At 43.3% G+C, this 22,898-nt stretch overlaps 2 protein-coding genes across 6 annotated transcripts in view; one reads left to right on the plus strand and one right to left on the minus strand.

The window, feature by feature from the left end:
- Positions 1-22,898, minus strand: part of LOC140425138 (cytoplasmic dynein 1 intermediate chain 1) — a 502,251-nt gene that overhangs the window by 203,055 nt on the left and 276,298 nt on the right. For all 5 annotated transcript variants that reach the window (XM_072509063.1, XM_072509064.1, XM_072509066.1 and 2 more), the window contains exon 7: positions 20,036-20,122. In XM_072509063.1, the coding sequence (XP_072365164.1) occupies positions 20,036-20,122 (87 nt within the window). The remainder of the gene's footprint in view (positions 1-20,035; positions 20,123-22,898) is intronic.
- On the plus strand, positions 13,820-14,222 carry LOC140425140 (large ribosomal subunit protein eL33-like). Its single transcript, XM_072509068.1, has one exon. It carries the CDS (start codon positions 13,859-13,861, stop codon positions 14,189-14,191), a length of 333 nt encoding a protein of 110 aa, XP_072365169.1. The 5' UTR covers positions 13,820-13,858; the 3' UTR covers positions 14,192-14,222.

Consider the following 22,898-nt stretch of genomic DNA (forward strand, 5'->3'; position numbering starts at 1 on the left):
AGTAACGCATTAGGAGGTGGGCCAGGCAGACGAGGCGATGCACTTGGGAAGATGTCGAGATCGGGGTGCACCAAGAACTGGGAGCAGAGCTGGCGAAGAGGAGGGCGAACTTTAATAAGGTCAAGTCGGCCCTGTACAAGAAGGACAAAGTTTGGACTACTGTACCCGGCTCGCCTATGTGTGATCTATGGGGGACGGGCGTTGTACTTCGGCTAGTTGGAGGAGGCAGCGGAATTTATGAAGGAGAATAGACTGGCAGGGGATGGAAGATCTTGAACTTTGATTGGGGCGATCTGAACTATGTTGTGAAAAGCTTTGGATTTATAATGTTCGGGTATCTTTCGTTTTTTTAGTTCTGTTTGGGGTTAGGCTGGTTTACAGTTCTTTGTTAAGGAACAGGGGCGGCCCGTTGTTTTCGAACCTTGGAAGGGATAGTTTGTTTGTTTTGACCGTTTGCCCAAAGAGCGCAGGGAGGGGAACCAGTTGGGGGTAAGATGCTAGGCGCCATGGGCGGGGGCTGCCAGGCTAGCTGGGTGGGCTAATTCACGGAAGCAAAGTGGGGGGTGAGCTGAAGATCGATGTTGGGGGGAGGCTGGGGTGGAGGATTTCACTGTTGATGGGGGGGGGATGGGGGGAAGGACTTTCGAAGTGGAAGAGGAGGGTTGATCACAGCAGTTGCCCGAGGGCGGGCCAGGGGAGGTGCGGGACATGGACCGTAGATTGGCCTAGGAGAGGTTATGGTTAATCGGCAGGGGAGGGGGGTGGGGTGCCCCCCGAACAGGCTGGTCACTTGGAACGTTCGGGGTCTGCCAAAAGGGCCAGTGTGTTTGCGCACTTGAGGCAACTGAAGGCGGATGTGGCTATGTTGCAGGAAACACATCTGAAGGTGGGGGATCAGATTAGGTTAAGGAAGGGATGGGTTGGGCAGGTGTTCCATTCGGGATTAGACTTCAAAATGACAGGGGTGGCAATCTTGGTCAATAAGCAGGTGGCATTCAAAGTGGAGAAGAGAATAATAATAATAATAATAGCTTATTGTCAAAGTAGGCTTCAATGAAGTTACTGTGAAAAGCCCCTAGTCGCCGCATTCCGGCGCCTGTTCGGGGAGGCCGGTACGGAATTGAACCTGCGCTGCTGGCCTTGTTCTGCATTACAAGCCAGCTGTTTAACACACTGTGCTAAACCAACCCCTGATATAGAGATGGGGGTTGATCCGTGGAGATTTGGGAGGTCGACGAGTGAGGAGTTTTTATTCTGCACAAGGTGTATTCCCGGATAGACATTTTGTGTTGGACAAACGATGCTGGCTGAGGTGGAAGATGCTGAACACTCAGCAATTGTGGTGTCAGACTACGCCCCGCACTGGGTGAACCTGCAAGTTAGCAAAGGGAAGGCTCATCGCCCGCAATTGAGGTTAGATGTGAGGCTGTTAGCAGAGAAGGAGGTATGTGAGTGGGTGAGGGAGACCATTCGGGGTTATATAAAGATCAATGACACAGGTGAGGTTTCGGCTGGGGTGGTTTGGGAAGCACTGAAGGCGATTATTAGGGGGGGAACTTGTCTCAATCCGGGCCCATAAGGAGAAGGCTGAGTGGGCGGGAGTTAGAAAGGCTGGTAGGCGAAATTTTACAAGTAGACAGGAGGTACGCGGAGTCTCCGGATGACGGGCTTCTGAAGGAGCGTCAGAGACTGCAGCTGGAATTTGGGCTCCTGTCCACAGGTAAGGCGGAGGGACAGCTGAGGAGGTTAAAGGGGTGGTGTATGAATATGGGGAAAAAGCCAACAGGATGCTGGTGCATCAGCTGAGGAAACAGAAGGCGGCGAGAGAGGTGGAGTTCCCGAGGATAGATGAGGAGTTGGTGGAGGAGTTGGGAGCCCCAATTGGGCTTGGGGAGGTTACAGACGGGCTGGGGTCGATGTAATCAGGTCAGGCCCTGGGACCTGACGGATACCCAGTTGAGTTTGATAAAAAGTTTTCAGGGCTGTTGGGCCCGCTCCTGGTGAAGGCTTTTAATGAGTCGAAGGAGCTGGGAGTGCTCTCCCCCCAACGTTATCGCAGACATCGATCTCCCTTATTTTGAAGCGGGATAAGGGCCCGGAGAGTTGTGGCTCGTATAGGCCAATCGCTACGCTAAATGTGGATGCGAAACTGGCAAAGATCCTGGCCACACGTATAGAGGATTGTGTTCCGGGGATAATTGGGGAGGACCAGACGGGATCTGTTAAGGGACGACACCTGACATCCAACAATTGACGGCTCCTAAATGTAATAATGATGTCTGCGGAGGGGCGCGTGTCGAGGTGGTGGCGGCCATGGATGCAGAAAAGGCCTTTGATCAGGTGGAGTAGAAGTACTTGTGGGATGTCCTGGGAAGGTTCCGGTTCAGGCAGGGATTTGTGGATTGGGTCCGGTTGCTATATCAGGCACCGGTGGTGAATGTAAGGATCAATCGGGTTCGATCAGAGTATTTTAGCCTGTGGCGGGGTACGAGGAAGTAAACTCTCCCCACGACTGTTTGCCCTGGCCATAGAGCCTTTGGCAATGGCACTGAGAGCATCGAGCATTTGGCAGTGAGAGGGAGGGGGTGGAACATAGGGTTTCGCTCTACGTGGATGATCTGTTCCTTTATGTAACAGATCTGCTGAGGGGGAAATCGCAGGAATTATGGGGATACTGGAGGAATTTGGTCGTTCTCAGGTTACAAGCTGAATATGGGCAGGAGAGAAGACTGAGGGAGATGCCATTCAAAGTGGTGGAAGAGAGTTTTAGGTACCTAGGGACTCAGGTGCGAAGGACTGGGGTCAGCTTCATAAACTAAATTTGGGCAGGGTGATTGAACAAATGAAAGGGGACTTCCGTAGGTGGGACGTGTTACCGCTGTCACTGGCGGGGAGGGTACAGACTGTGAAAATGACAGTGTCCCTGAGATTACTGTTCGTGTTTCAGTGTCTTCCAATCTTAATCCCCAAGGCAAATGCAGCGATCTCTAGTTTTATATGGGGCGGGAAAGCCTTTGAAGGTCCTTCTTGAGCGGGGGCATGGGGAGGGGGGCTTAGCCCTTCCGAACTTTATTAATTACTACTGGACGGCCAATATTTTGATGGTTAGGAAATGGGTAGTGGGGGAGGGGCTGGTGTGGGAGCGAGTGGAGGCGGTATTTTGCAAGGGCACGAGTCTGAAGGTTTTGTTAACGGCACCTCTGCCGTTCTTGCCGGCCCAATACTCCACAAGGTAGTGCAGCCCTGAGAGTGTGGGGCCAATGGAGGCAGCACAAAGTAGAGCTAAAGCAGAAAATCAGTCATGATCATATTGAATGGTGGAGTAGGCTTGGGGAACATATGGTCGACTTCTGCTCCTATTTTGTCTGTTCTTATTCCTGTAAATGGGGCTGTGATAGGTATTTGCATGGTTACAAATGTCAAACTGTGAGACCACATAACAGCTATCTACTGTGTAGTAACAACATTTTACCATGGGCAATAAGGTTATTGGAATGTCACATTGCTCAAAATTCAGATTTAATTTCAGTAAATCAAGTATCTCATGTCAGAAATGAGCGCTTAAACAAACTGTATATTTTTTCAAATTTCGCACTTTATGATTCCATTAAATTTCCATTTGCATCATTTAGTATCTTCATCAAAAGTTTCAATATGCATTCTGAGCATGTGCCATGTATTAATTTCCCCAGATGCCATGCCATCAGCTGGACTGAAATATTTTTCTTCACCTTCATTGTTATTTAAAAAAGGTCAAATTTCAAAACCTTTATGGTGGTGAAGAGGTGAGTCACTTTCTGAAGCAGAGAGGATGTGGGGGACAGAAACAAAGTAGGTGCTCTTTTGTAGCATTAGTTGGGGGAATCAACAGGGAAAGAGACAGAATGTGAGGAGGAAGGAAGGGAGAGAGAAATGAAAGAGATTTTGTTTCATGTTATGAGACTAAAGTCGAACATCAGCAAGGACACAAAATGGGACGCAAATTGACCGCCCTTTATAAACCGTATCCAATGTTCTCTCACTGAAATTAGTGGAAATATAATTGGACAGGGTTTATAACATGGTCTATTAACTATCACCTGTTCTTTGCCACATGGAATTTAATTGCGCTCCCAACGTTATTTCAATTTTCAACAGAAATAAAAAGGCAGATTCTTTAAGCCAATTATTTATCTCCATTTGCCGATTGTTGACAGAAGGGGACAAATTTGGGAACCTTTGAGATATATTCTAACAGAGCAAAAAGGAGACAGAAACAAACAATCAGATATGATTGAAACAAATAATCAGAAATAAGAACCTCACAAATGTATATAGATAGGTCAGGTAAGTGGGCCAAAATGTGGCAGATGGAGTTTAATGTGAATAAGTGGGAGGTCATCAATTTGGGTCAGAAAAAAAGGGGGGAGACTTTGGGGTGCAGAGGGATGTAGGTATCCTCGTACACGAGTTGCAGAAAATTAGCATGCAGTTACAGCAGGTAATAAACAAAACAAATGGAATGTTGGCATTGATAGCTAAAGGCACAGAGTATAACAGTAAGGAAGTGTTGTTGCAACTGTATAAGGAATGGATAAGACCGCACCTGGAGTATTGTGCACAGTATTGGTCCCCTTCTTTGAGGAAAATTAGTGGCATTGGAGACAGCTCAGAGGAGGTTTACGAGATTGATTCCAGAGATGAGGAATTTGACTTATGAAGAGATTGAGCATTTTATGCTCACACTCTCTAGAATTTAAAAGAATGAGGGGAGGTCAAAATAATAAACGGTATGGATAAAGTAGATATGGAGCGGATGTTTCCTCCTGTGGAGCATTCTAGAACGAGAGATCATAGTCTTCGGATAATTGTAGCAAATTTAAAGCGGGGATGAGGAGGAACTACTTCTCCCAAAGGGCTGTGAATCTGTGGGATTCACTACCCCAGAGTGCAGCGGATGCTGGGACACTGAGTAAATTTAAGGAGGAGTTAGACAGATTTTTATTTGGTAATGGGTGGAAGGGTTACGGAGAAAGGGAAGGACGGTGGAGATAACACCATGATAAGATCAGGCATGATTGCATTGAACAGTGGAGCAGACTCCAGAGGCTAAATTGCCTATTCCAGCTCCTAGATCTTGTGGTCTAATTCCACCTTCCAGCTCTTGGTCTGTAGCCCTGTAGGTAACAGCACTTCAAGTACAAATCTGGTATTCTTGATTAATAAGGGATATTCTTAATTAATAAAGAGGTCAGGCGTTATGGGGAGAAGGCAGGAGAATGGGGATGAGGAACATATCAGCCATGATCGAATGGCAGAGCAGACTCAATGAGCCGAATGGCCTAATTCTGTCTTATGGTCTTAAGTGGTTTTTGTTCTAACATTAAAGAAGACAAAACCCTGAAGAAACCAGATAGCTATTAAGACCAGGAGGGAAGCTGGTTTTGAGTGCCTTTGGAATGGATGGCGATTGGCTGCAAAGAAGAGCAAATGACAATGTTTTAGTGGAGTGTTCAAAGGGGAAGTGGTAAGGATAGTAATGACAGAGGAAAGGATGAGGTAATGAAAGCAAGGAGGTGGCACGTTGCCGGGGGGGAGCGAGGGTTGGTGCAGGGAAGCACGAGTGGTTGAAGAAAGATCCTGAAGGAAGCCACCAAGAGCTGCAGCCTCCCTGCAACCCACAATCCCAAGTATAGCCTGAAGGAATGGCACTATGCCATGTCACTCTTCACGGAAAAGAAAAGACAGAGAAAATCAGAAAACGACAAAGTGAGAGAAAGGCAGTTGAACAGAGAAAGAAATACACCAACTTAGAGGTCACAAAGAATCAATAGCATAGAAATATCATAGATAGATAAGCCAATGACCATATTCTCCACTTATAATTCTGCAAAATATCAAAAGTAGCCAATAAATGTAAGACAAGTTGTTAATTGCACATTAATTGTATTTAATTACATGCAGGTGGTGGATTTCAACCATGGATTCACTTGTGCTCCAAGAAAAAGCAACAGACTGAACTGGTTATTGGTGGAGGAGATACATGCTTGTAATGTGTAGCTCGATTAATAATGCCATAAAACGCATGTTAGGATTAGCTCCAGTTAAATTCTTCACCACCTGGCTTTCTGGAGTATAACACATTCCTGTATTTTATTTCCTTTTACTTCTGCTGAGCATTTGAAATTTCCAAAATATGGTGAAAGAAGGTAACTTTGAAACATAACTAGGGCAGTTCTTTTTCTTTTGTTATCTAAAGTTCATATTCAACATCTGGGGGGTTACCACTGACCAGAAGCTTAAACTCAACTTGTATTATAAATACTGTGGCGACAAGAGCAGGTCACAGCAAGTAAAACTCACCTCCTGATTCCCCAAAGCTAATCCTCTATCTACAAGGCACAGTTAGGAGTGTGCTGGAATACTTTCTGGATGAGTGCAGTTCCAACAACATTCAAGAAGTTTGACAACATCCAGGAAAAGAAGCTTGCTCATTTGGCACCCCATTCACAACCTGACCACCGACACCCAGTGGCAGCAGTGTGTATCATCTATACGTTGCACTGCAGGAATTCAGCAAGCCTCCTTAGACAGCACCTTCCAAACCCCTGACAGCTACCATCGAAGACAAGGGCAACAGATACCTGGGAACACCACCGCCTGGAATTTTGCCTCCAAGCCACTCACTATCCTGACTTGGAAATGTATTGCCGTTCCTTCACTGCCGCTGGGTCCAAATCTTAGAACACCCTCCCTAGCACTGTGGGTGTATTTACTCCACATGGACTGCAGCAGATCAAGAAGGCAGCTCACCACAACCTTCTCAAGGCCAATGACGACCACACCCCATGAATGATTTTTTTTTTTTTTTTTTTATAAATTAAATTACTGACTGTATTTTATTTATGAATCATGAAGATTTAAAATTTCTATTATCTTGGTGATAACTTTGTAATTACATTGTTTGACTCAGCCTTGACCCAATTTACAGATGTCCACATTGGTGTGGTTAAAAAAAAACATGTTTTTATTGGAGTAAAGCACTTGGGGGAAATTGCTTCTGCTTCAAAAATATTAGACAGAAATACTGTGCAAGAGATTTTTAATTCCCAGGGAGGAATTGGGCGTACAGGTCCACAGTTCTTTGAAAGTGGCAACTTAAGTGGACAAGGTAGTTAAGAAAGCACAAAGAATCTTTGCCTTCATTGGATGGGGCATCGAATATAAAAATTGTCAAGTCATGCTACAGTTGTATAGAACCTTGGCCCGACTGCACTTGGAATATTGAGCACAATTCTGGTCGCCACACTTACCAGAAGGATGTGGAGGCTTTGGAGAGGGTGCAGAGGAGGTTTACCAGGATGTTGCTTGGTCTGGAGGTCGTCAGCTTTCGGAGAGGCTGAATAGACTCGGACTGTTTTCATTAGAATTATGGGGGTTGAGGGGCGACCTGATAGAGGTCTACAAGATTATGAGGGGCATGGATGGAGTCGATGGGCAGGCACTCTCTCCCAGGGTGGAGGGGTCAATCATCAGGGGGTGTAAGTTTAAGGTCCGTGGGACAAAGTTTAGGGGAGATGTGCAAGGCAGGTTTTTTTTTCATACACAGAGGCGAGTGCCTGGAACGCGTTGTCAGAGGAAGTTGAGGAACCAGATACATTATCGGCGTTCAAAAGGCATCCTGACAAATACATGGATAGGATGGGTATAGAGGGTTACATAGAACATTACAGCACAGTACAGGCCCTTCAGCCCTCGATGTTGCGCCGACCTGTGAAACCACTCTAAAGCCCATCTACACTATTCCCTTATCGTCCATATGTCTATCCAATTTCCATTTGAATGCCCTTAGTGTTGGCGAGTCCACTACTGTTGCAGGCAGGGCATTCCACGCCCTTACTACTCTCTGAGTAAAGAACCTACCTCTGACATCTGTCTTATATCTATCTCCCCTCAATTTAAAGCTATGTCCCCTCGTGCTAGACATCACCATCCGAGGAAAAAGGCTCTCACTGTCCACCCTATCCAATCCTCTGATCATCTTGTATGCCTCAATTAAGTCACCTCTTAACCTTCTTCTCTCTAACGAAAACAGCCTCAAGTCCTTCAGCCTTTCCTCATAAGATCTTCCCTCCATACCAGGCAACATTCTGGTAAATCTCCTCTGCACCCTTTCCAATGCTTCCACATCCTTCCTATAATGCGGCGACCAGAATTGCACGCAATACTCCAAATGCGGCCGCACCAGAGTTTTATACAGCTGCAACATAACCTCATGGCTCCGAAACTCAATCCCTCTACCAATAAAAGCTAACACACCATACGCCTTCTTAACAACCCTCTCAACCTGGGTGGCAACTTTCAGGGATCTATGTACATGGACACCGATATCTCTCTGCTCATCCACACTGCCAAGAATGTTACCATTAGCCCAGTACTCTGTCTTCCTGTTATTCCTTGCAAAATGAATCACCTCACTCTTTTCTGCATTAAACTCCATTTGCCACCTCTCAGCCCAGCTCTGCAGCTTATCTATGTCCCTCTGTAACTTGTAACATCCTTCCGCACTGTCCACAACTCCACAGACTTTAGTGTCATCTGCAAATTTATTCACCCATCCTTCTATGCCCTCCTCCAGGTCATTTATAAAAATGACAAACAGCAGTGGCCCCAAAACAGATCCTTGTGGTACACCACTAGTAACTGGACTCCAGTCTGAACATTTCCCATCAACCACCACCCTTAGTCTTCTTCCAGCTAATCAATTTCTGATCCAAACTGCCAAATCACCCTGAATCCCATACCTCCGTATTTTCTGCAGTAGCCTACTGTGTGGAACCTTATCAAACGCTTTACTGAAATCCATATACATCACATCAACTGCTTTACCCTCATCCACCTGTTTGGTCAACTTCTCAAAGAACTCAATAAGGTTTGTGAGGCACGACCTACCCTTCACAAAACCGTGTTGACTATCTCTAATCAAATTATTCCTTTCCAGATGATTATACATCCTAACTCTTATAAACCTTTCCAAGATTTTTGCCCACAACAGAAGTAAGGCTCACTGGTCTATAATTACCTGGGTTGTCTCGACTCCCCTTCTTGAACAAGGGGACAACATTTGCTATCCTCCAGTCTTCTGGCACTATTCCTATAGACAAAGATGACTTAAAGATCAAAGCCAAAGGCTCAGCAATCTCCTCCCTAGGTTCCCAGAGAATCCTAGGATAAATCCCATCCGGCCCAGCGGACTTATCTATTTTCACACTTTCCAGAATTGCTGACACCTCCTCCTTATGAACCTCAAGCCCTTCTAGTCTAGCAGCCCGAATCTCAGTATTCTCCTCGACAACATTGTCTTTTTCTTGTGTGAATACTGACAAAAAATATTCATTTAGCACCTCTCCTATCTCCTCGGACTCCAAGCACAACTTCCCACTACTGTCCTTGACTGGCCCTACTCTTACCCTAGTCATTCGTTTATTCCTGACATATCTATAGAAAGCTTTAGGGTTATCCATGATCCTACCTGCCAAAGACTTCACGTGTCCCCTCCTGGTTCTTCTTAGATCTCTCTTTAGGTCCTTCCTAGCTAACTTGTAACTCTTGAGCGCCCTAACTGAACCTTCATGTCTCATCTTTACATAAGCCTCCTTCTTCCTCTTACAAGTGTTTTGACTGCTTTAGTAAAGCACGGTTCCCTTGCTTGACCACTTCCTTCCTGCCTGACAGGTACATACTTATCAAGGACACGCAGTAGCTATTCCTTGAACAAGCTCCACATTTCCATTGTGCCCATCCCCTGCAGTTTTCCTCTCCATCCGATGCATCCTAAGTCTTGCCTCATCGCATCATAATTGCCTTTCCCCAGATATAACTCTTGCCCTGCGGTATGTACCTATCCCTTTCCATCACTAAAGTAAACGTAATCGAATTGTGGTCACTATCACCAAAGTGCTCATCTACCTCCAAATCTAACACCTGTCCTGGTTCATTACCCAGTACCAAATCCAATATGGCCTCGCCTCTCGTTGGCTTATCTACATACCGTGTCAGGAAACCCTCCTGCACACATTGGACAAAAACAGACCCATCTGAAGTACTCGAACTATAGCGTTTCCAGTCAATATTTGGAAAGTTAAAGTCCCCCATAACAACTACCTACCCTGTTGCTTTCGCTCCTATCCAGAATCATCTTTGCAATCCTTTCCTCTACATCTCTGGAACTTTTCGGAGGCCTATAGAAAACCCCTAACAAGGTGACCTTTCCTTTCCTGTTTTTAACCTCAGCCCATACTACCTCAGTCGACGAGTCCTCACCAAACTTTCTTTCTGCCACCGTAATACTCTCCTTGACTAACAATGCCACCCCTCCCCCTCTTTTACCACCTTCCCTGAGCTCACTGAAATATCTAAACCCCAGCACCTGCAACAACCATTCCTGTCCCTGCTCTATCCATGTCTCCGAAATGGCCACAACATCGAAGTCCCAGGATACGGCACAAGGAAATGCTCAGGGTTTTGGCCAAAGTTAGTACCATCCGGTACAGGCTTGGGAGGGCCTGTACTGTTTTGTTCTTTGTTCTTAATTGCCGAGAAAGAAAAGTCCCAACACTTTCCAGCAATGCTGCACCTGTGAGAGTGTTTAGTCCATTGTCATTGCAACCATAGTTTTTACATTGAAGAACTATTGACTATTCAGCACATCTTAAATTAAACATTTGTAATTATTTGTAAACTTCAGTTATTTATAAGAACAAGCAGTAATTTGAAAGGAACATTCCCAAGGCAGTTTATTCCAAGATATTTCAGTTTGCTATACTCATGTAAAGATTTAATAGTTGTCTTTAGAATGGATTTTGATCTTCACAAGCTTTTTACTTAATGTTTACCATGGCTGAAAATACAAGTTAAACAAAATTCTTACACAATTCATCTTACAGTACATTTCTTTCTTTCTGTAAGAAGCAGTGAGAAATGGATTCTTATGTACAGTATAAGGAAATATCTTTATAATGTGACTAGAATACGGATTGTCTGTTGGTACAAGGTGAGTATGAATTGACCCTTAAAATGATTAAAAGTCACAATTCACTTACTAAATACCAGTGAACATTTGACATTTGTTCAGAAAATAAAACTGCATGCAGTGAGTGTTGTAAAATCCTTTAGCACTGTAACCACAACCTCGAGCCTGTGCAATCTTCTATAATTTTTTTCTTCAGTAACTAGTACTCTTGTGTGCACTTTGATCTTCATTTTATGACTCTTCCTTCTTTCTTCTAGTGAAAGAAGCCAGTCGATCAAAGTACGCTTCTGGGGAACACTCAGACAGGCCACCATGTCCCGACCAAACCACTATCTGACAAAGTACCATTTTCTTTGGAACTGTTATTTATTCTACAGCAGAACACAATCATTATCTCCCTCACCTTTGATGTTTAATGGAGCTCCAGCCATGTACTGAACTTGCTTACATACAGTGCAAATGATTATAAATGGCAAGTCTAGAGGACTCAAATTTACTCAAAGTCAATAATCCAAAACAAAATTTAATGCAACAGAAATAAAACCCATTAAGCCTCGCAAGGGAAAAAAATGTCCATCAGCAATTTTTAGCTACATCTTCTTTTATGCTTTGGTCACTAAAAGCTAATGAACCAAGCCATCTCAGTTGCCCATCGTTGAACACATTCATGTCAACACACATACATCATATTTAAACTTTATCTTCCTATTCTACAAGCAGATCTCCCATGAAGTTTCTCACAGGTGTTTAATAACACACGTGTGATGAAAAGTTATCAGGGACAATGGACTTCTCAGTATTAGGATCAGTCAAAGACCTGGCAGTACTGAGACATGAAACAATAGTTTCAATGATTCTGGGGATTAAGAGTGATGGGAAGCCGATACAAGTTTCCAGGAGTACTAGAAAAGGCTGTTCTAGAAATACCAAGGCAAGTACTGAGACTTGGAATCATTACGAGAGGGATTTTAGGAATCAGGAGCTTTTGAGAGGGAGAGTCTGAGAGCATTGTGACAATTTTTGAATCATGAAGCATTAACAATGTGGGTTAATGGTTGTAAACATTGAATAGGGTCCTGTCAGCCAACAAAACGGAGGTGGCTGTTTTATGTCTGAAAGTGTGAAGGTCCAGCAGTAAATAAGGAGCAAGATTAAAATAGCCTTGTGGTGGCAGGGGGTTTGAGGAGAACAGGATTCAAAATAACAATGCCTCTTTTCGAACAATTAAACTTCAAGCCCACGTGATGGGCAGTATTTAATGGATGCTGAAAAAGTATGAAACGTGTCAGTGTCGGGGACTTAATTAGTCAGGAGCTGGAATCTGGGTTTCCCATCGTCCGGTTGAATTTGTGAAATAAAGTGGACGGCGTGTCAGCAGCAGAGCTGCCAAGATGCAATCCAGTTGCAGGCCTTATTTACCATCAATCTGAACATGCATTAATTGAGAAGCACAACAAATTAAGTCCCATCTTAAAGTTTAAGTCAGTGGCGCACAGGAAACTCATGCCGGGCGGCACGGTGGCACAGCTGCCTCACAGTGCCAGGGACCAGGATTCAATTCCAGCCTTGGGTGACTGTCTGTGTGGAGTTTGCACTTTCTCCCCGTGCCTGCATGGGTTTCTTCTGGATGCTCCAGTTTCCTCCCACAGTCCAAAGACGTTTAGGTTTATTGGATTGATCATGCTAAATTTACCTTAGTGTCCAGGGATGTGTAGGTTAGGTCAGGTTAGAGGGATAGGGCAGGGGAGTAGGCCTAGCTCAGGTGCTCTTTCAGAGAGTTGGTACAGACTCAATGGGCTGAATAGCCTACTTCTGCACTGTAGGAAGTCTAAAAACAAAAAATGCCTCCTGTTTCCCGGTAGATTAACGATGCAACAGGTGAAGTTGTTCCATCTTTGGATCTCAAGAGAGGTTTTGTCTTCATCAAACTCAGTAGCTCAGGCGAGGGGACTGCAGCAATGGATAGCACCGGAGTAGCAAGGACAGGTAGGGAGGGGGTGAAGAGTGTGATGGGCAGCTCAAGTGTTAGCACAGCAAGGAATTGGCATGTTTTGTGGAAGGGCGGGAGAATGTCTCTGAAGGGAGCCAGGCTTCAGCCAAAGGGCAGGGTCTGTCATTTCAGTGGTCCACTCTTTGTGTTGAAGGGAGCAGCTGCACCACACATGGCAGGTCAACAGTCAGGTAAGGGATCTTGAGTTTGAGACAGGAAGCACTGCAGGATCACAGTACTCCATGGACCTGACTGCTCGGAAACTTTTATCTCACAGTAGACCATGTTGTTGTGGGAGAGGAGACCACTGTGGGATGGGAGGAGTTCTGAGTGTGGCCCATGGGAGGGTCATGTATTCCCATTAGTCAACTGCAGCTAATCCAGGAATGAAGGCCATGCCAACAGAGGTTCTTATATCATTTCCTGCCTTCTTTACATTGTTCACTTTATGGATCTGCAATGGGTCTCATACAACCAGACCTTTTTCAATCTCAGGCAGTGGAGGAGGGGATTCACCAAAGGGCGGCATTGGTCACGCAACAACATAGCCAGGACTAGCCAAGGGGAAGGGAGTTCAGGAGGAATCCAACCAGGGCTATTTTCATTGTCGAAGAGCACTACTGCATCAGTGCATGTCCAAAACACACACCAACTATTTCCAGATGTCAGAACGGCATAGTAGGGTACAGCTAAGGCTTTCTCGGGATATGGTTACTGACCTGTTTGTGCATTCACAAGATCTGCAGCCCTGTGGCTTTCTGGGGAATCCTATGCCAGTTGCCAATAAGAAAACAGTGGCCCGCTTCCGCCATCTTAGTATCAGCGCGGGCGATCCAGCTGCCCCGAGGGCTCTCGCAATGCCTGCAAGATTATGGTGCAAAGCCGTGTTTACTGGCTATAAACCTGGCCTTCGAAACCAAAGAGAGCACACAGCTCTTCTGAAGATTGAGGGTGTTTATTGCCGTGATGAAACAGAATTTTACCTGGGCAAGAGATGTGCTTACGTCTACAAAGCAAAGAACAACACCATCACTCCTGGAGGTAAACCAAACAAGACTCGTGTCATTTGGGGTAAAGTGACCCGTGCTCATGGAAACAGTGTCATGGTGCGTGCCAAGTTCAGCAGTAACTTGCCCGCTAAGGCTATTGGGCACAGGATTCGTATGATGATGTACCCATCAAGGATTTAAAACCCAACTACATAAATTGACAATAAATAATAAAATCATCTAAAAAAAGAAAACTGTGGCCCTAACTTCTACTTCAGCATCTCATTTCAGGATTCCACAGGGGACAGGTGTGGCACTTCCTAGGCTGCAACAGGAGGTGACAAATGTCTTTCCCTCAGAGCATGGCTCATGACACCAGTGCGTCATTTCTAAAGCCCAGCTGAGGAGCTTTACAAAGTTCACACTGCGCAATAAAGTCAATGCAGATCATGCGATTGCTTAAAATGCACTTCTGACGCCTTGAATAGTCCAGTGCGGCTGTACAATATGCACCACAGGGAATGTCCAGGATTATTGTCATCTGCTGTGTTTTGCACAACCTGGTATTGTAAAGGGGAAAATTATTGCCAATCAAGGTGAGAGTTTTTCATCTCCTCAGGTAATGATGATGGGAACATGAAAAGAATGATAAGAGACCTTGGAGCAGCTCTTCCAGATGCAAGGGCAGTGCAGAGACCAGCGAGGGCCATCAAGGATAAGCTCACCTTCAAACGTTTTGACGATAGGTGACCTGATCATTGTACCCTCGTCTGCAAACCCATGTCTGCTCCGATTGTGCATCATTGTACCAGCCGGAGCTACCTCACTACACATTCTCCTTAGAAGACCATGGGGAGTGGACCATTCTGACATGAGATGAAAAGAGATGACGCCTCCAAGGATACCTGCTTTATATTGGCACTCAATTCAATGAAGCTATCATGAGCTACTTCTGTGCTCCTTGCCCATTGTTAAAGCCATGATTGCACAAACAGCACATCACTTCTCGTGCTCGACAGTGACCTCAGCCAATCTGCTTGGGAAATCATTTATGGGGAAGCCAGCAGATGTAGCCATGTTGCATTGCCTCGAGATTACAAAGCATATCACACACATTACCATATAATAAAGATTGACCTCTAACACACTGCTATACAATTACCTGCGCAGGTAAGATGTCCCTCTTTTCATCAACGACTGTCAAAGGTGAAGCACGAGAGTGCCACATGCCTCCAAAGGATGTCCCAACGAATGTGAGACGATACACACAATAGTCATTTAAACAAAATATGTTGGGATATCTATGTAAATACCATAACAATGTGTCTACACCCCTGCCACGACTGTGCCTTCAGTATACATAAATTTTCTTTTGCGACCATTACATCTTATTGTGACCCCCAACATCACCAGCTGATGAGGAGGCAGGCTGCTAAGGGCAACACCATGCTATATGCTTACATGTGGCACACGTGCCCACTTTATGCACTTCAAATTTACATTACTATTGCATGCATTGCGGTTCCTGACACGCAAGCAGAGTGGCACCCAATTTCTATCCCATCATCAAAGATTCATGGCTTAGTGCAGTGCCAACAACACTCAAGAAGCTCGATATCATCCAGGACAAAGCAGTCTGCTTGATTGGCACCCCATCCACAAGCAAAAATTCACTCCCTCCACCACTGAGGCATAGTGGCAGAGTGTGTACCATCTACAAGATGCACTGCATTAACTCACCAAACCACTTTCGATAGCACCTTCCAAACCCACAATCGCTGTGGGTCTGTTGGAAGCACAAGGGCAGTGGATACATGGGAACACCACCACCACCAAGCCACTCACCATCCTGAATTTGAAGTAGATTATCGCTGTTCCTTCATTATCGCTGGTTATTGGTATACCCATATCACATGGACTGCAGTGGTTCAAGAAGGCAGCTAACCATACCTTCTCAAAGACAATTAGAAATGGGCAATAAATACTGACCTAGCCAACGACACCCACATCCCGTGAATTAATTTTAAAAATATCATTATTTTATTGCTATTTGTGGAATCTTGCTGTGTGCAAATGGCTTCCATGCTTCCGTGCATTACATGGAGGCTAATTAATGCCTCAGTGGTTCACAGCCAAAGATTATGAAATTTGTTATATATTTTAAGTTCTATCTTTCTTTCAATAAGTTGAGGACATTATTATCCTGCCCCTTAAATGTTCCACTATATTCTCATTCCCCATCACATTTCTTCCTCTGTGGATTGCATGTTTACTGCTTGTATGCCCCCTTCTACCACTGGACAAATCACCTTATGCATAATCCTCCATCCACTCCCATGCTCCTCATTTCAAAACATGTGGCCAGAGATCCCTTCATGCTCAATTTGCTTCTCTTCTTTCCTTACCCATGTTTTCTTAGGCATTTTTTCTGTCGCAACGCAAATATAATTAGAATAAGGATACCTTTTAAAATTCAACTAGTGTTTTTTATTTCCTTCAATTGATTTAACATTAGCACAATGACAGGCTCTCCCTTTCCATTTGTCTCATTTTCTCAAGTTTATAGAACACAAGCTTCAAAGTGCATGTGATCACTACAGTTGCTCTTTTCCCTCACACCAACACTTGCAACTAGAACAGGAAAATGCTGGAAACACTCGTCAGTTTTTCAGGTTGGTAGGCATACACTTTCTTAACTGGTCACTATCTCTCACCCTACCTCCAGTTCTTTGATCCAAGGCCTAAATTTTCACAAAAGGTTTGGAAACTCCAGATCCAGATCCAGAAGTCTCACCCAAATTTCTGACAGATCTTATTTGCACTAATAGGGGAATGGGGGAAGGACATGACTCACACATGGGGCAAGCTCAATTTGGTCCGATGAACTCAGTGCTGAGACCCCATTTTCACTGCAGTGAACATCTTATCCCACAGTGGGATAAGATGCTCACTGCAGTGAAAATGGGGTTTGCTCCGAAAACTAGTGATTCAAAACAAACCTGTTGGACTTTAACCTGGTGTTGTAAGACTTCTTACTGCACAATGTGGAGGGCTGCAAGTTCAGTTTGACTGACAGCTCAAATGCCTTTGACATGGGGCTATGAATATAAATATTTTTAAGACTAGGCAATTGAGAGGATTTAAATGTATAGGACGGGCTTTCATGAATGAGTGTTTTTTTGTACAGGGAGGTCTTCAATAGATAATTAAAATTTTATTTTATTTTATCTCAACATGACTCCTGATTTCTGCCATGTGGATATGGGTAAATTGGTATAGAATGTGCAAGGTAAGAGTGATGGGTGGATTGCCATCAATTGGCAGTAAGCTGTCATGCAAATTATAAGAGTCATGGGGGTGAGTGGAGGGGCATGAGTTGGCATGGAGAATGGGTGCAGGGGCAAGGGCTAGAGGGTCTAATATTTGACAACAAAGCTGGGAGGAAGTCCCAGAGAACCGAGGTGGGCATTGTAGCCAGCCTGCTGAGGCATTTGGCAGCCCTTGTGGCGACCTCCAATCTGCTTCAACTGCAGCCCCAGACCCGCAAGTCTCTCACATCAGAACTAAGATCTGACCATTTGGGTCATTTTTCCTAAAGTGGGTGCAGTGAGCCAAAACATTTCATGACTCAGCAGCCGCCTCGAGAGTGAAAATCCAAGCCCACGTATCAATTACATCTCAAAAACCTCAATACTTTCTTCACCATTATTCATTACTCCAGAAATGCATTTGCCAAACCATTAAATTGCTCCCATTTAATTTTTTATTAATGCCCATATAAATCAAACGGACTATTCTCAAAAATTACTTTTATCAGCTACCATTACAAATGCGACAATAGATCCATTTCCTTATTTTAAACATCAGTCTCTCCATGAGCAACACAGAAGATACATATAAAGAGCACCTCATTCAAATTTACAGTTGTCAAAAGGACTATATTAAAACAGTCTTAGTTAAAGAAGTAATTTCATGAGTATTTATTTTAATTTCTATTGAAAATTATTTATTGGCCACTAGAATTTTGTTATAACGTGGTTGAGTGAAGAAGCCACCAGTGTTAATTTGTTTCCTTTGGAGATCCAATTGCTATCCATGCTTCTTTCATAACAGAAATGCTACAACAGCAGAAAATACAAAATCAGCTGGATCAATCTGTTCTAAGTATATATACTGTTGGTATCATCATCTCGTGCAGACAGTGCCCCCTCCTGTCAGAATGTGTTACTATTGCAGTTAATGGTCAGGAATTCAATCTGGTTCTTAAATAGATTTGTTTCCTTGCATACATCACATTTATGTTAAAGTCGATCTTTCATTTTTGTATCATTTTGCACCAAAACGTTTTGGAGGAGATGGTTGTGCTGCATAATGTTCACCAACAGCCATGGCAAACAAAATACCAAGTTTTCCATGAAAATGCTCATTTTGTTTCTCTTATCCAGCCTTGTAATCTTTCTTATAGGGACATTTACATATATCCTAATGTCATGTTAGTTTAGGTGATGGTTGTAAAGTTTTCCAGAAATGTTGACTCTTGAGCATGTTGTCCTTATAGTCACACTGTCTTCATGACAGTGATATGCTGTGCACATTAATGTTCAGGGATGCAAGCATCATCACAACAGTAGAGTGCGTTACACTATTAAATGAAAACCAGCCTTCAGAACCAGAACAGAGGAATATTATAGTCCATTTAACACCTGTGCACTCAACCATTATCAAATTGAAAAGTTTAGTAAAAATCCATCTATTCTTATTTACTTTTAAGCAAGACCATCTTGGGCTTTAAAGCACAAATAATATAAATTGATATTGATTAAATATGTAACTTATATAATACCCCAATATATAAACTGTAATAACATTTATTTTAAAGTGGTAAACAGTTTGATTGTTACATGTAAATGTTCTGACGTAAATTCAGCATCATAGAATCTACGGCGTGGAGACAGGCCCTTCAGTCCAAACTGGTCCATGCCAACCAAAAAGCCCATCTAGGCTAACCCCATATGATAAGTGAATTAACTCGGTGTACCATAATGTAGTGGTTACATTATTGTACCAATAATACCCAGGAGTTCCAATTTGAGAATTTGCAGTCAGTTTTTGTTAAATCTGGAAATAAAAAGCTGCTATCAGGAGTGAGCATGAAGCTGTGTTGCCATAACAGGTTCACTAATGCCCTTAGCAAAGGAAATCTACTGGCCTTAGTTGGGCAGCCCCATAGGCAATACCTGACCTCACTCTTTAACTTGCCTCAGAAGTAGGCTGGCTGTTGTAACAAAACTTAAGAAGATGGCTAACCACCACCATATCTTCTCAGGGTAAGCTGAGATAATAATAATCACTTATTGTCACAAGTAGGCTTCAATGAAGTTACTGTGAGCTATAAATGACCCCCACATCCCTGAATTAGATTATTTTGAATTTGGTTCAATTCTGACTAAATACAGTTACAATTTATGAAGAACTTTGACTTATCTACTGAGAGGAATATACATTATTAAAAAGAAATGCAATTCTGATGATTTGGCACAGCGCTGGAGTTGGGAGGAAGATCAAAGGCTGGTATGGAGAATCTAATTCTTCCTGTTAACAAATTTACTGAAACTTTAAGCACATAACGGTTCAAAACTAGCACCCAAACTTAAAAGGTGGCAAGTTTAAAACACAATTTTCTCCAGTGCATATTTCAAGCATATAAAACTGCCACTGTTGCTGCTAACATTACTCATTCAACAACACTAATGTCATAAATCAATGAAATTCTTGAGATGAAGGGGTTTACGTAATTTCAGTGGTAACTGCCTGGCGAGCTCGGACTTGAAAAAGCTGTACGAGGTCAAAAACATTAAAGAGAAACTGCAATACACAATAGTGAACCCATCATTGGCAGTCTAACCCCAAATGAATTCCTGAACTTTTGGCTGAAACTTTCGATTGTACAATAAATTCAACATTGAACATGGTTCAGTATACAGAACACAATCCACATAGGTTTAAATGTATCACACTAAAACTGAATGAGTGATAATGGTCTACCTTCTTTAGTTTCATCTTTCTGATCTTGGTTTTCCAGCTCAGATTCAGTTCCTAGATTCAATTCGGGAATCTCGTCATCTTCATCCTCTAGAAGAGGGTGAAAAAAAATCAGAATCAGGTCTTTTTGAACATTCTAGATCAGCTGGTAAATTTCTCCTGTTGCGTACAGGTGCAACAAAGTCTGCAATTGACAACATATAGCAGAAGGTGAAGGTTCATCATAAACTACAAGAACGAAAGGTTCAAATGCAAGTGACCACTGACAACTCCAGAACATAAAGCTTAAAGTGGTACAGAATTTAGATCTGGGTTTTACGTCACGGAAACGGGCACTTGGTTTCAAGGTGCGCAGTATACTGTAAATATGGAATCTGATTTGGTTTTATTTGGCACAGTGATGAGGTCTGAAGTGAGATACAGAAGAGGAGGAAATTCATCCTGTCCATAATTGGTCTGAAGTGAGATGCAGCAGAGGAGGAAACTCATCCTGTCCTAATTTTTCTGAAGAACTCAGAATATTTAATTCTTCATGAGCTAGTAAAATTGAGCAACGTCTCCAGATTTTCAGAACTTACACCACCTTGATTTGCCTCAGTAGTTCAACTATCCTGCAGTGGTAAGCAGGATCTACGATCACCCCATTTCTCATAAATATTTTTGTATGTTCCCTAGCATCATGTATAAAACCATTGATTGTCATTTAAACAGCTAATATTGAAACCAGTTCTGGTGGTGCCAATTTTATTAACAAGATCCAATGCGTCGTAGTCTGAGGTCAGAGATACATATTATCAAGCCTGGTAAAAATTGTTTCTTGACAATCTGTTTAATTCTGTGTTTATTGGCCTTGATATCAACGATGCACCAGATGTTGCTGGAGTGGGGCATCTCATGGAAAAACCCATTAGTTTGTGCACATTTAAGTTTTAAAAACTTTTGCCACAAAGTTGTTGGAAGTGCAATATGATAAAAGTGGGGGCAGCAGGTAGGTATCTTGGGTACAAAAGGTAAAACACTGCATATGTTGGAAATGTGAAATATAAATAAAAAGTACTCAAAATACTTGAGAAAAACAGAGTTAACTTTTGAGGTTGCTAGAACTGGAAAACTTTACAGGTTTAACAGCTTTCAAGCGAGAGTCAGGGTAAGGGGTGTACATGAGGGAAATGATGTGCAGCAGAGAGGGAGAGAAAAGAATAAAGGGGAAGGTCTGAGGTATTGTGGAAGAAGAGTGATTTATCATCTGACCAAGCGGATGAAAGTACATGGTAATAAGACAAGTAGAGAAACAAAATGTGCCTAGAAGAGGTGTAAACTGCAAAATCATTACCAGCACCTTCTATCCAAAAATAACATGGGGACAGTGCGGGAATGGAGGGATTGATGTCGTGGATGAAGAAAAACATGTTCCGCTGTTGGGGAGTCTAAGAAAAAGGAATATAATCAGACCATTCTGGGGAAAAGTTAGAAAACACTTCTTCATGCATAGATTGGTAGAAGATAGGACAGTCTCACACACAATACAATTTAGGTCAATTGGTGATTTTAAATGGGGATAGATAGGTATTTGTTAGACTATGATGTAAAGGACAGGGAGGTATGGCAGATGGATAGAGTTAAACCACAGATCAGCTATGGTCTCATTGAAGGCTTGTGGGGCTGAATTATTGCCCTCTTTCTATGTTTAAAATGCTGTGAAATAATTTCACAATATGAAATATATGTTTAAAAATTGTTGAAAAAAGAGAGGCATGCTGTTGAAGCTTTTTGCCTTGCAATTATCAGGACAGACACAAGAATGCCAAATTTTAAAGCAACAACAATTTATATTACATGAAAAAGGGGGGCAGATTGGTTGGCAAGTCAACTGATCAGGGAACTAATCAGCTTTTGATTAATTCAAAAATGTCTGGACATTCTTTTTTGCTTGCAGAGGACAGGTTCCTCCGTATGAATGCATGTAGATTCATGCAAGCACAAGCGAACCCCATTTCAAAGCCAGTTGCCCATGTAATTCAGGATTGTTCAGCAAGTGCTATCTAATCACAGAATCACATCTAACATTAGACATAACGTTCCATGTTTTAAATGAAATGGATAATGTCAGTGTCTATATGCGCCATCTTCCTCCTGGACAAACGCCAGGCAGGAATGTTCCCTTCCAGTCAGAGAACATTTCAGCAGTCAAGGGCCTTCAGCCTCTGATCTTCGGGTAAGCGTTCTCCAAGGCGGCATTCAGGATGCGCGACAACACAGAATCGTCGAGCAGAAACTTATAGCCAGGTTCCGCACACGAGTACGGCCTCAACCGGGATCTTGATTCATTTCGCATTGCATTCACCCCCCACCACCTGGCCTGGGCTTGCGAAATCCTACCAATTGTCCTGGCTTGAGACAATTCACACCTCTTTAACCTGTGATTATCCCTCTCTCCAGTTGCTCCGTCTAGATCTGTAAAGACTCAATTACCTGCAAAGACTCGCATTCAAAGTATCGTCTTGCATCATTGACTTTGTCTATATATATATGTTTCTGGAACCCACCTCTTCATTCACCTGAGGAAGGAGCTGTGCTCCGAAAGCTAGTGATTCGAAACAAACCTGTTGGACTTTAACCTGGTGTTGTAAGACTTCTTACCAAGTTTTACAAGCATGGCTTGTTGAGTATGCTCAGTGCTCTGCCTGCTGCAAACAACAGAAGGGACGTATTGTTTAATAATAATAATCTTTATTATTACAAGTAGGCTTACATTAACGCTGCAATGAAGTTACTGTGAAAAGCCCTCGACGTCACATTCTGGCGCCTGGTCAGGTACACAGTGGGAGAATTCAGAATATCCAATTCACCTAACAGCATGTCTTTC

Source organism: Scyliorhinus torazame, chromosome 6 (genome assembly GCF_047496885.1).
Source record: "Scyliorhinus torazame isolate Kashiwa2021f chromosome 6, sScyTor2.1, whole genome shotgun sequence".
In the NCBI taxonomy this organism is placed as follows: Eukaryota; Metazoa; Chordata; class Chondrichthyes; order Carcharhiniformes; family Scyliorhinidae; genus Scyliorhinus; species Scyliorhinus torazame.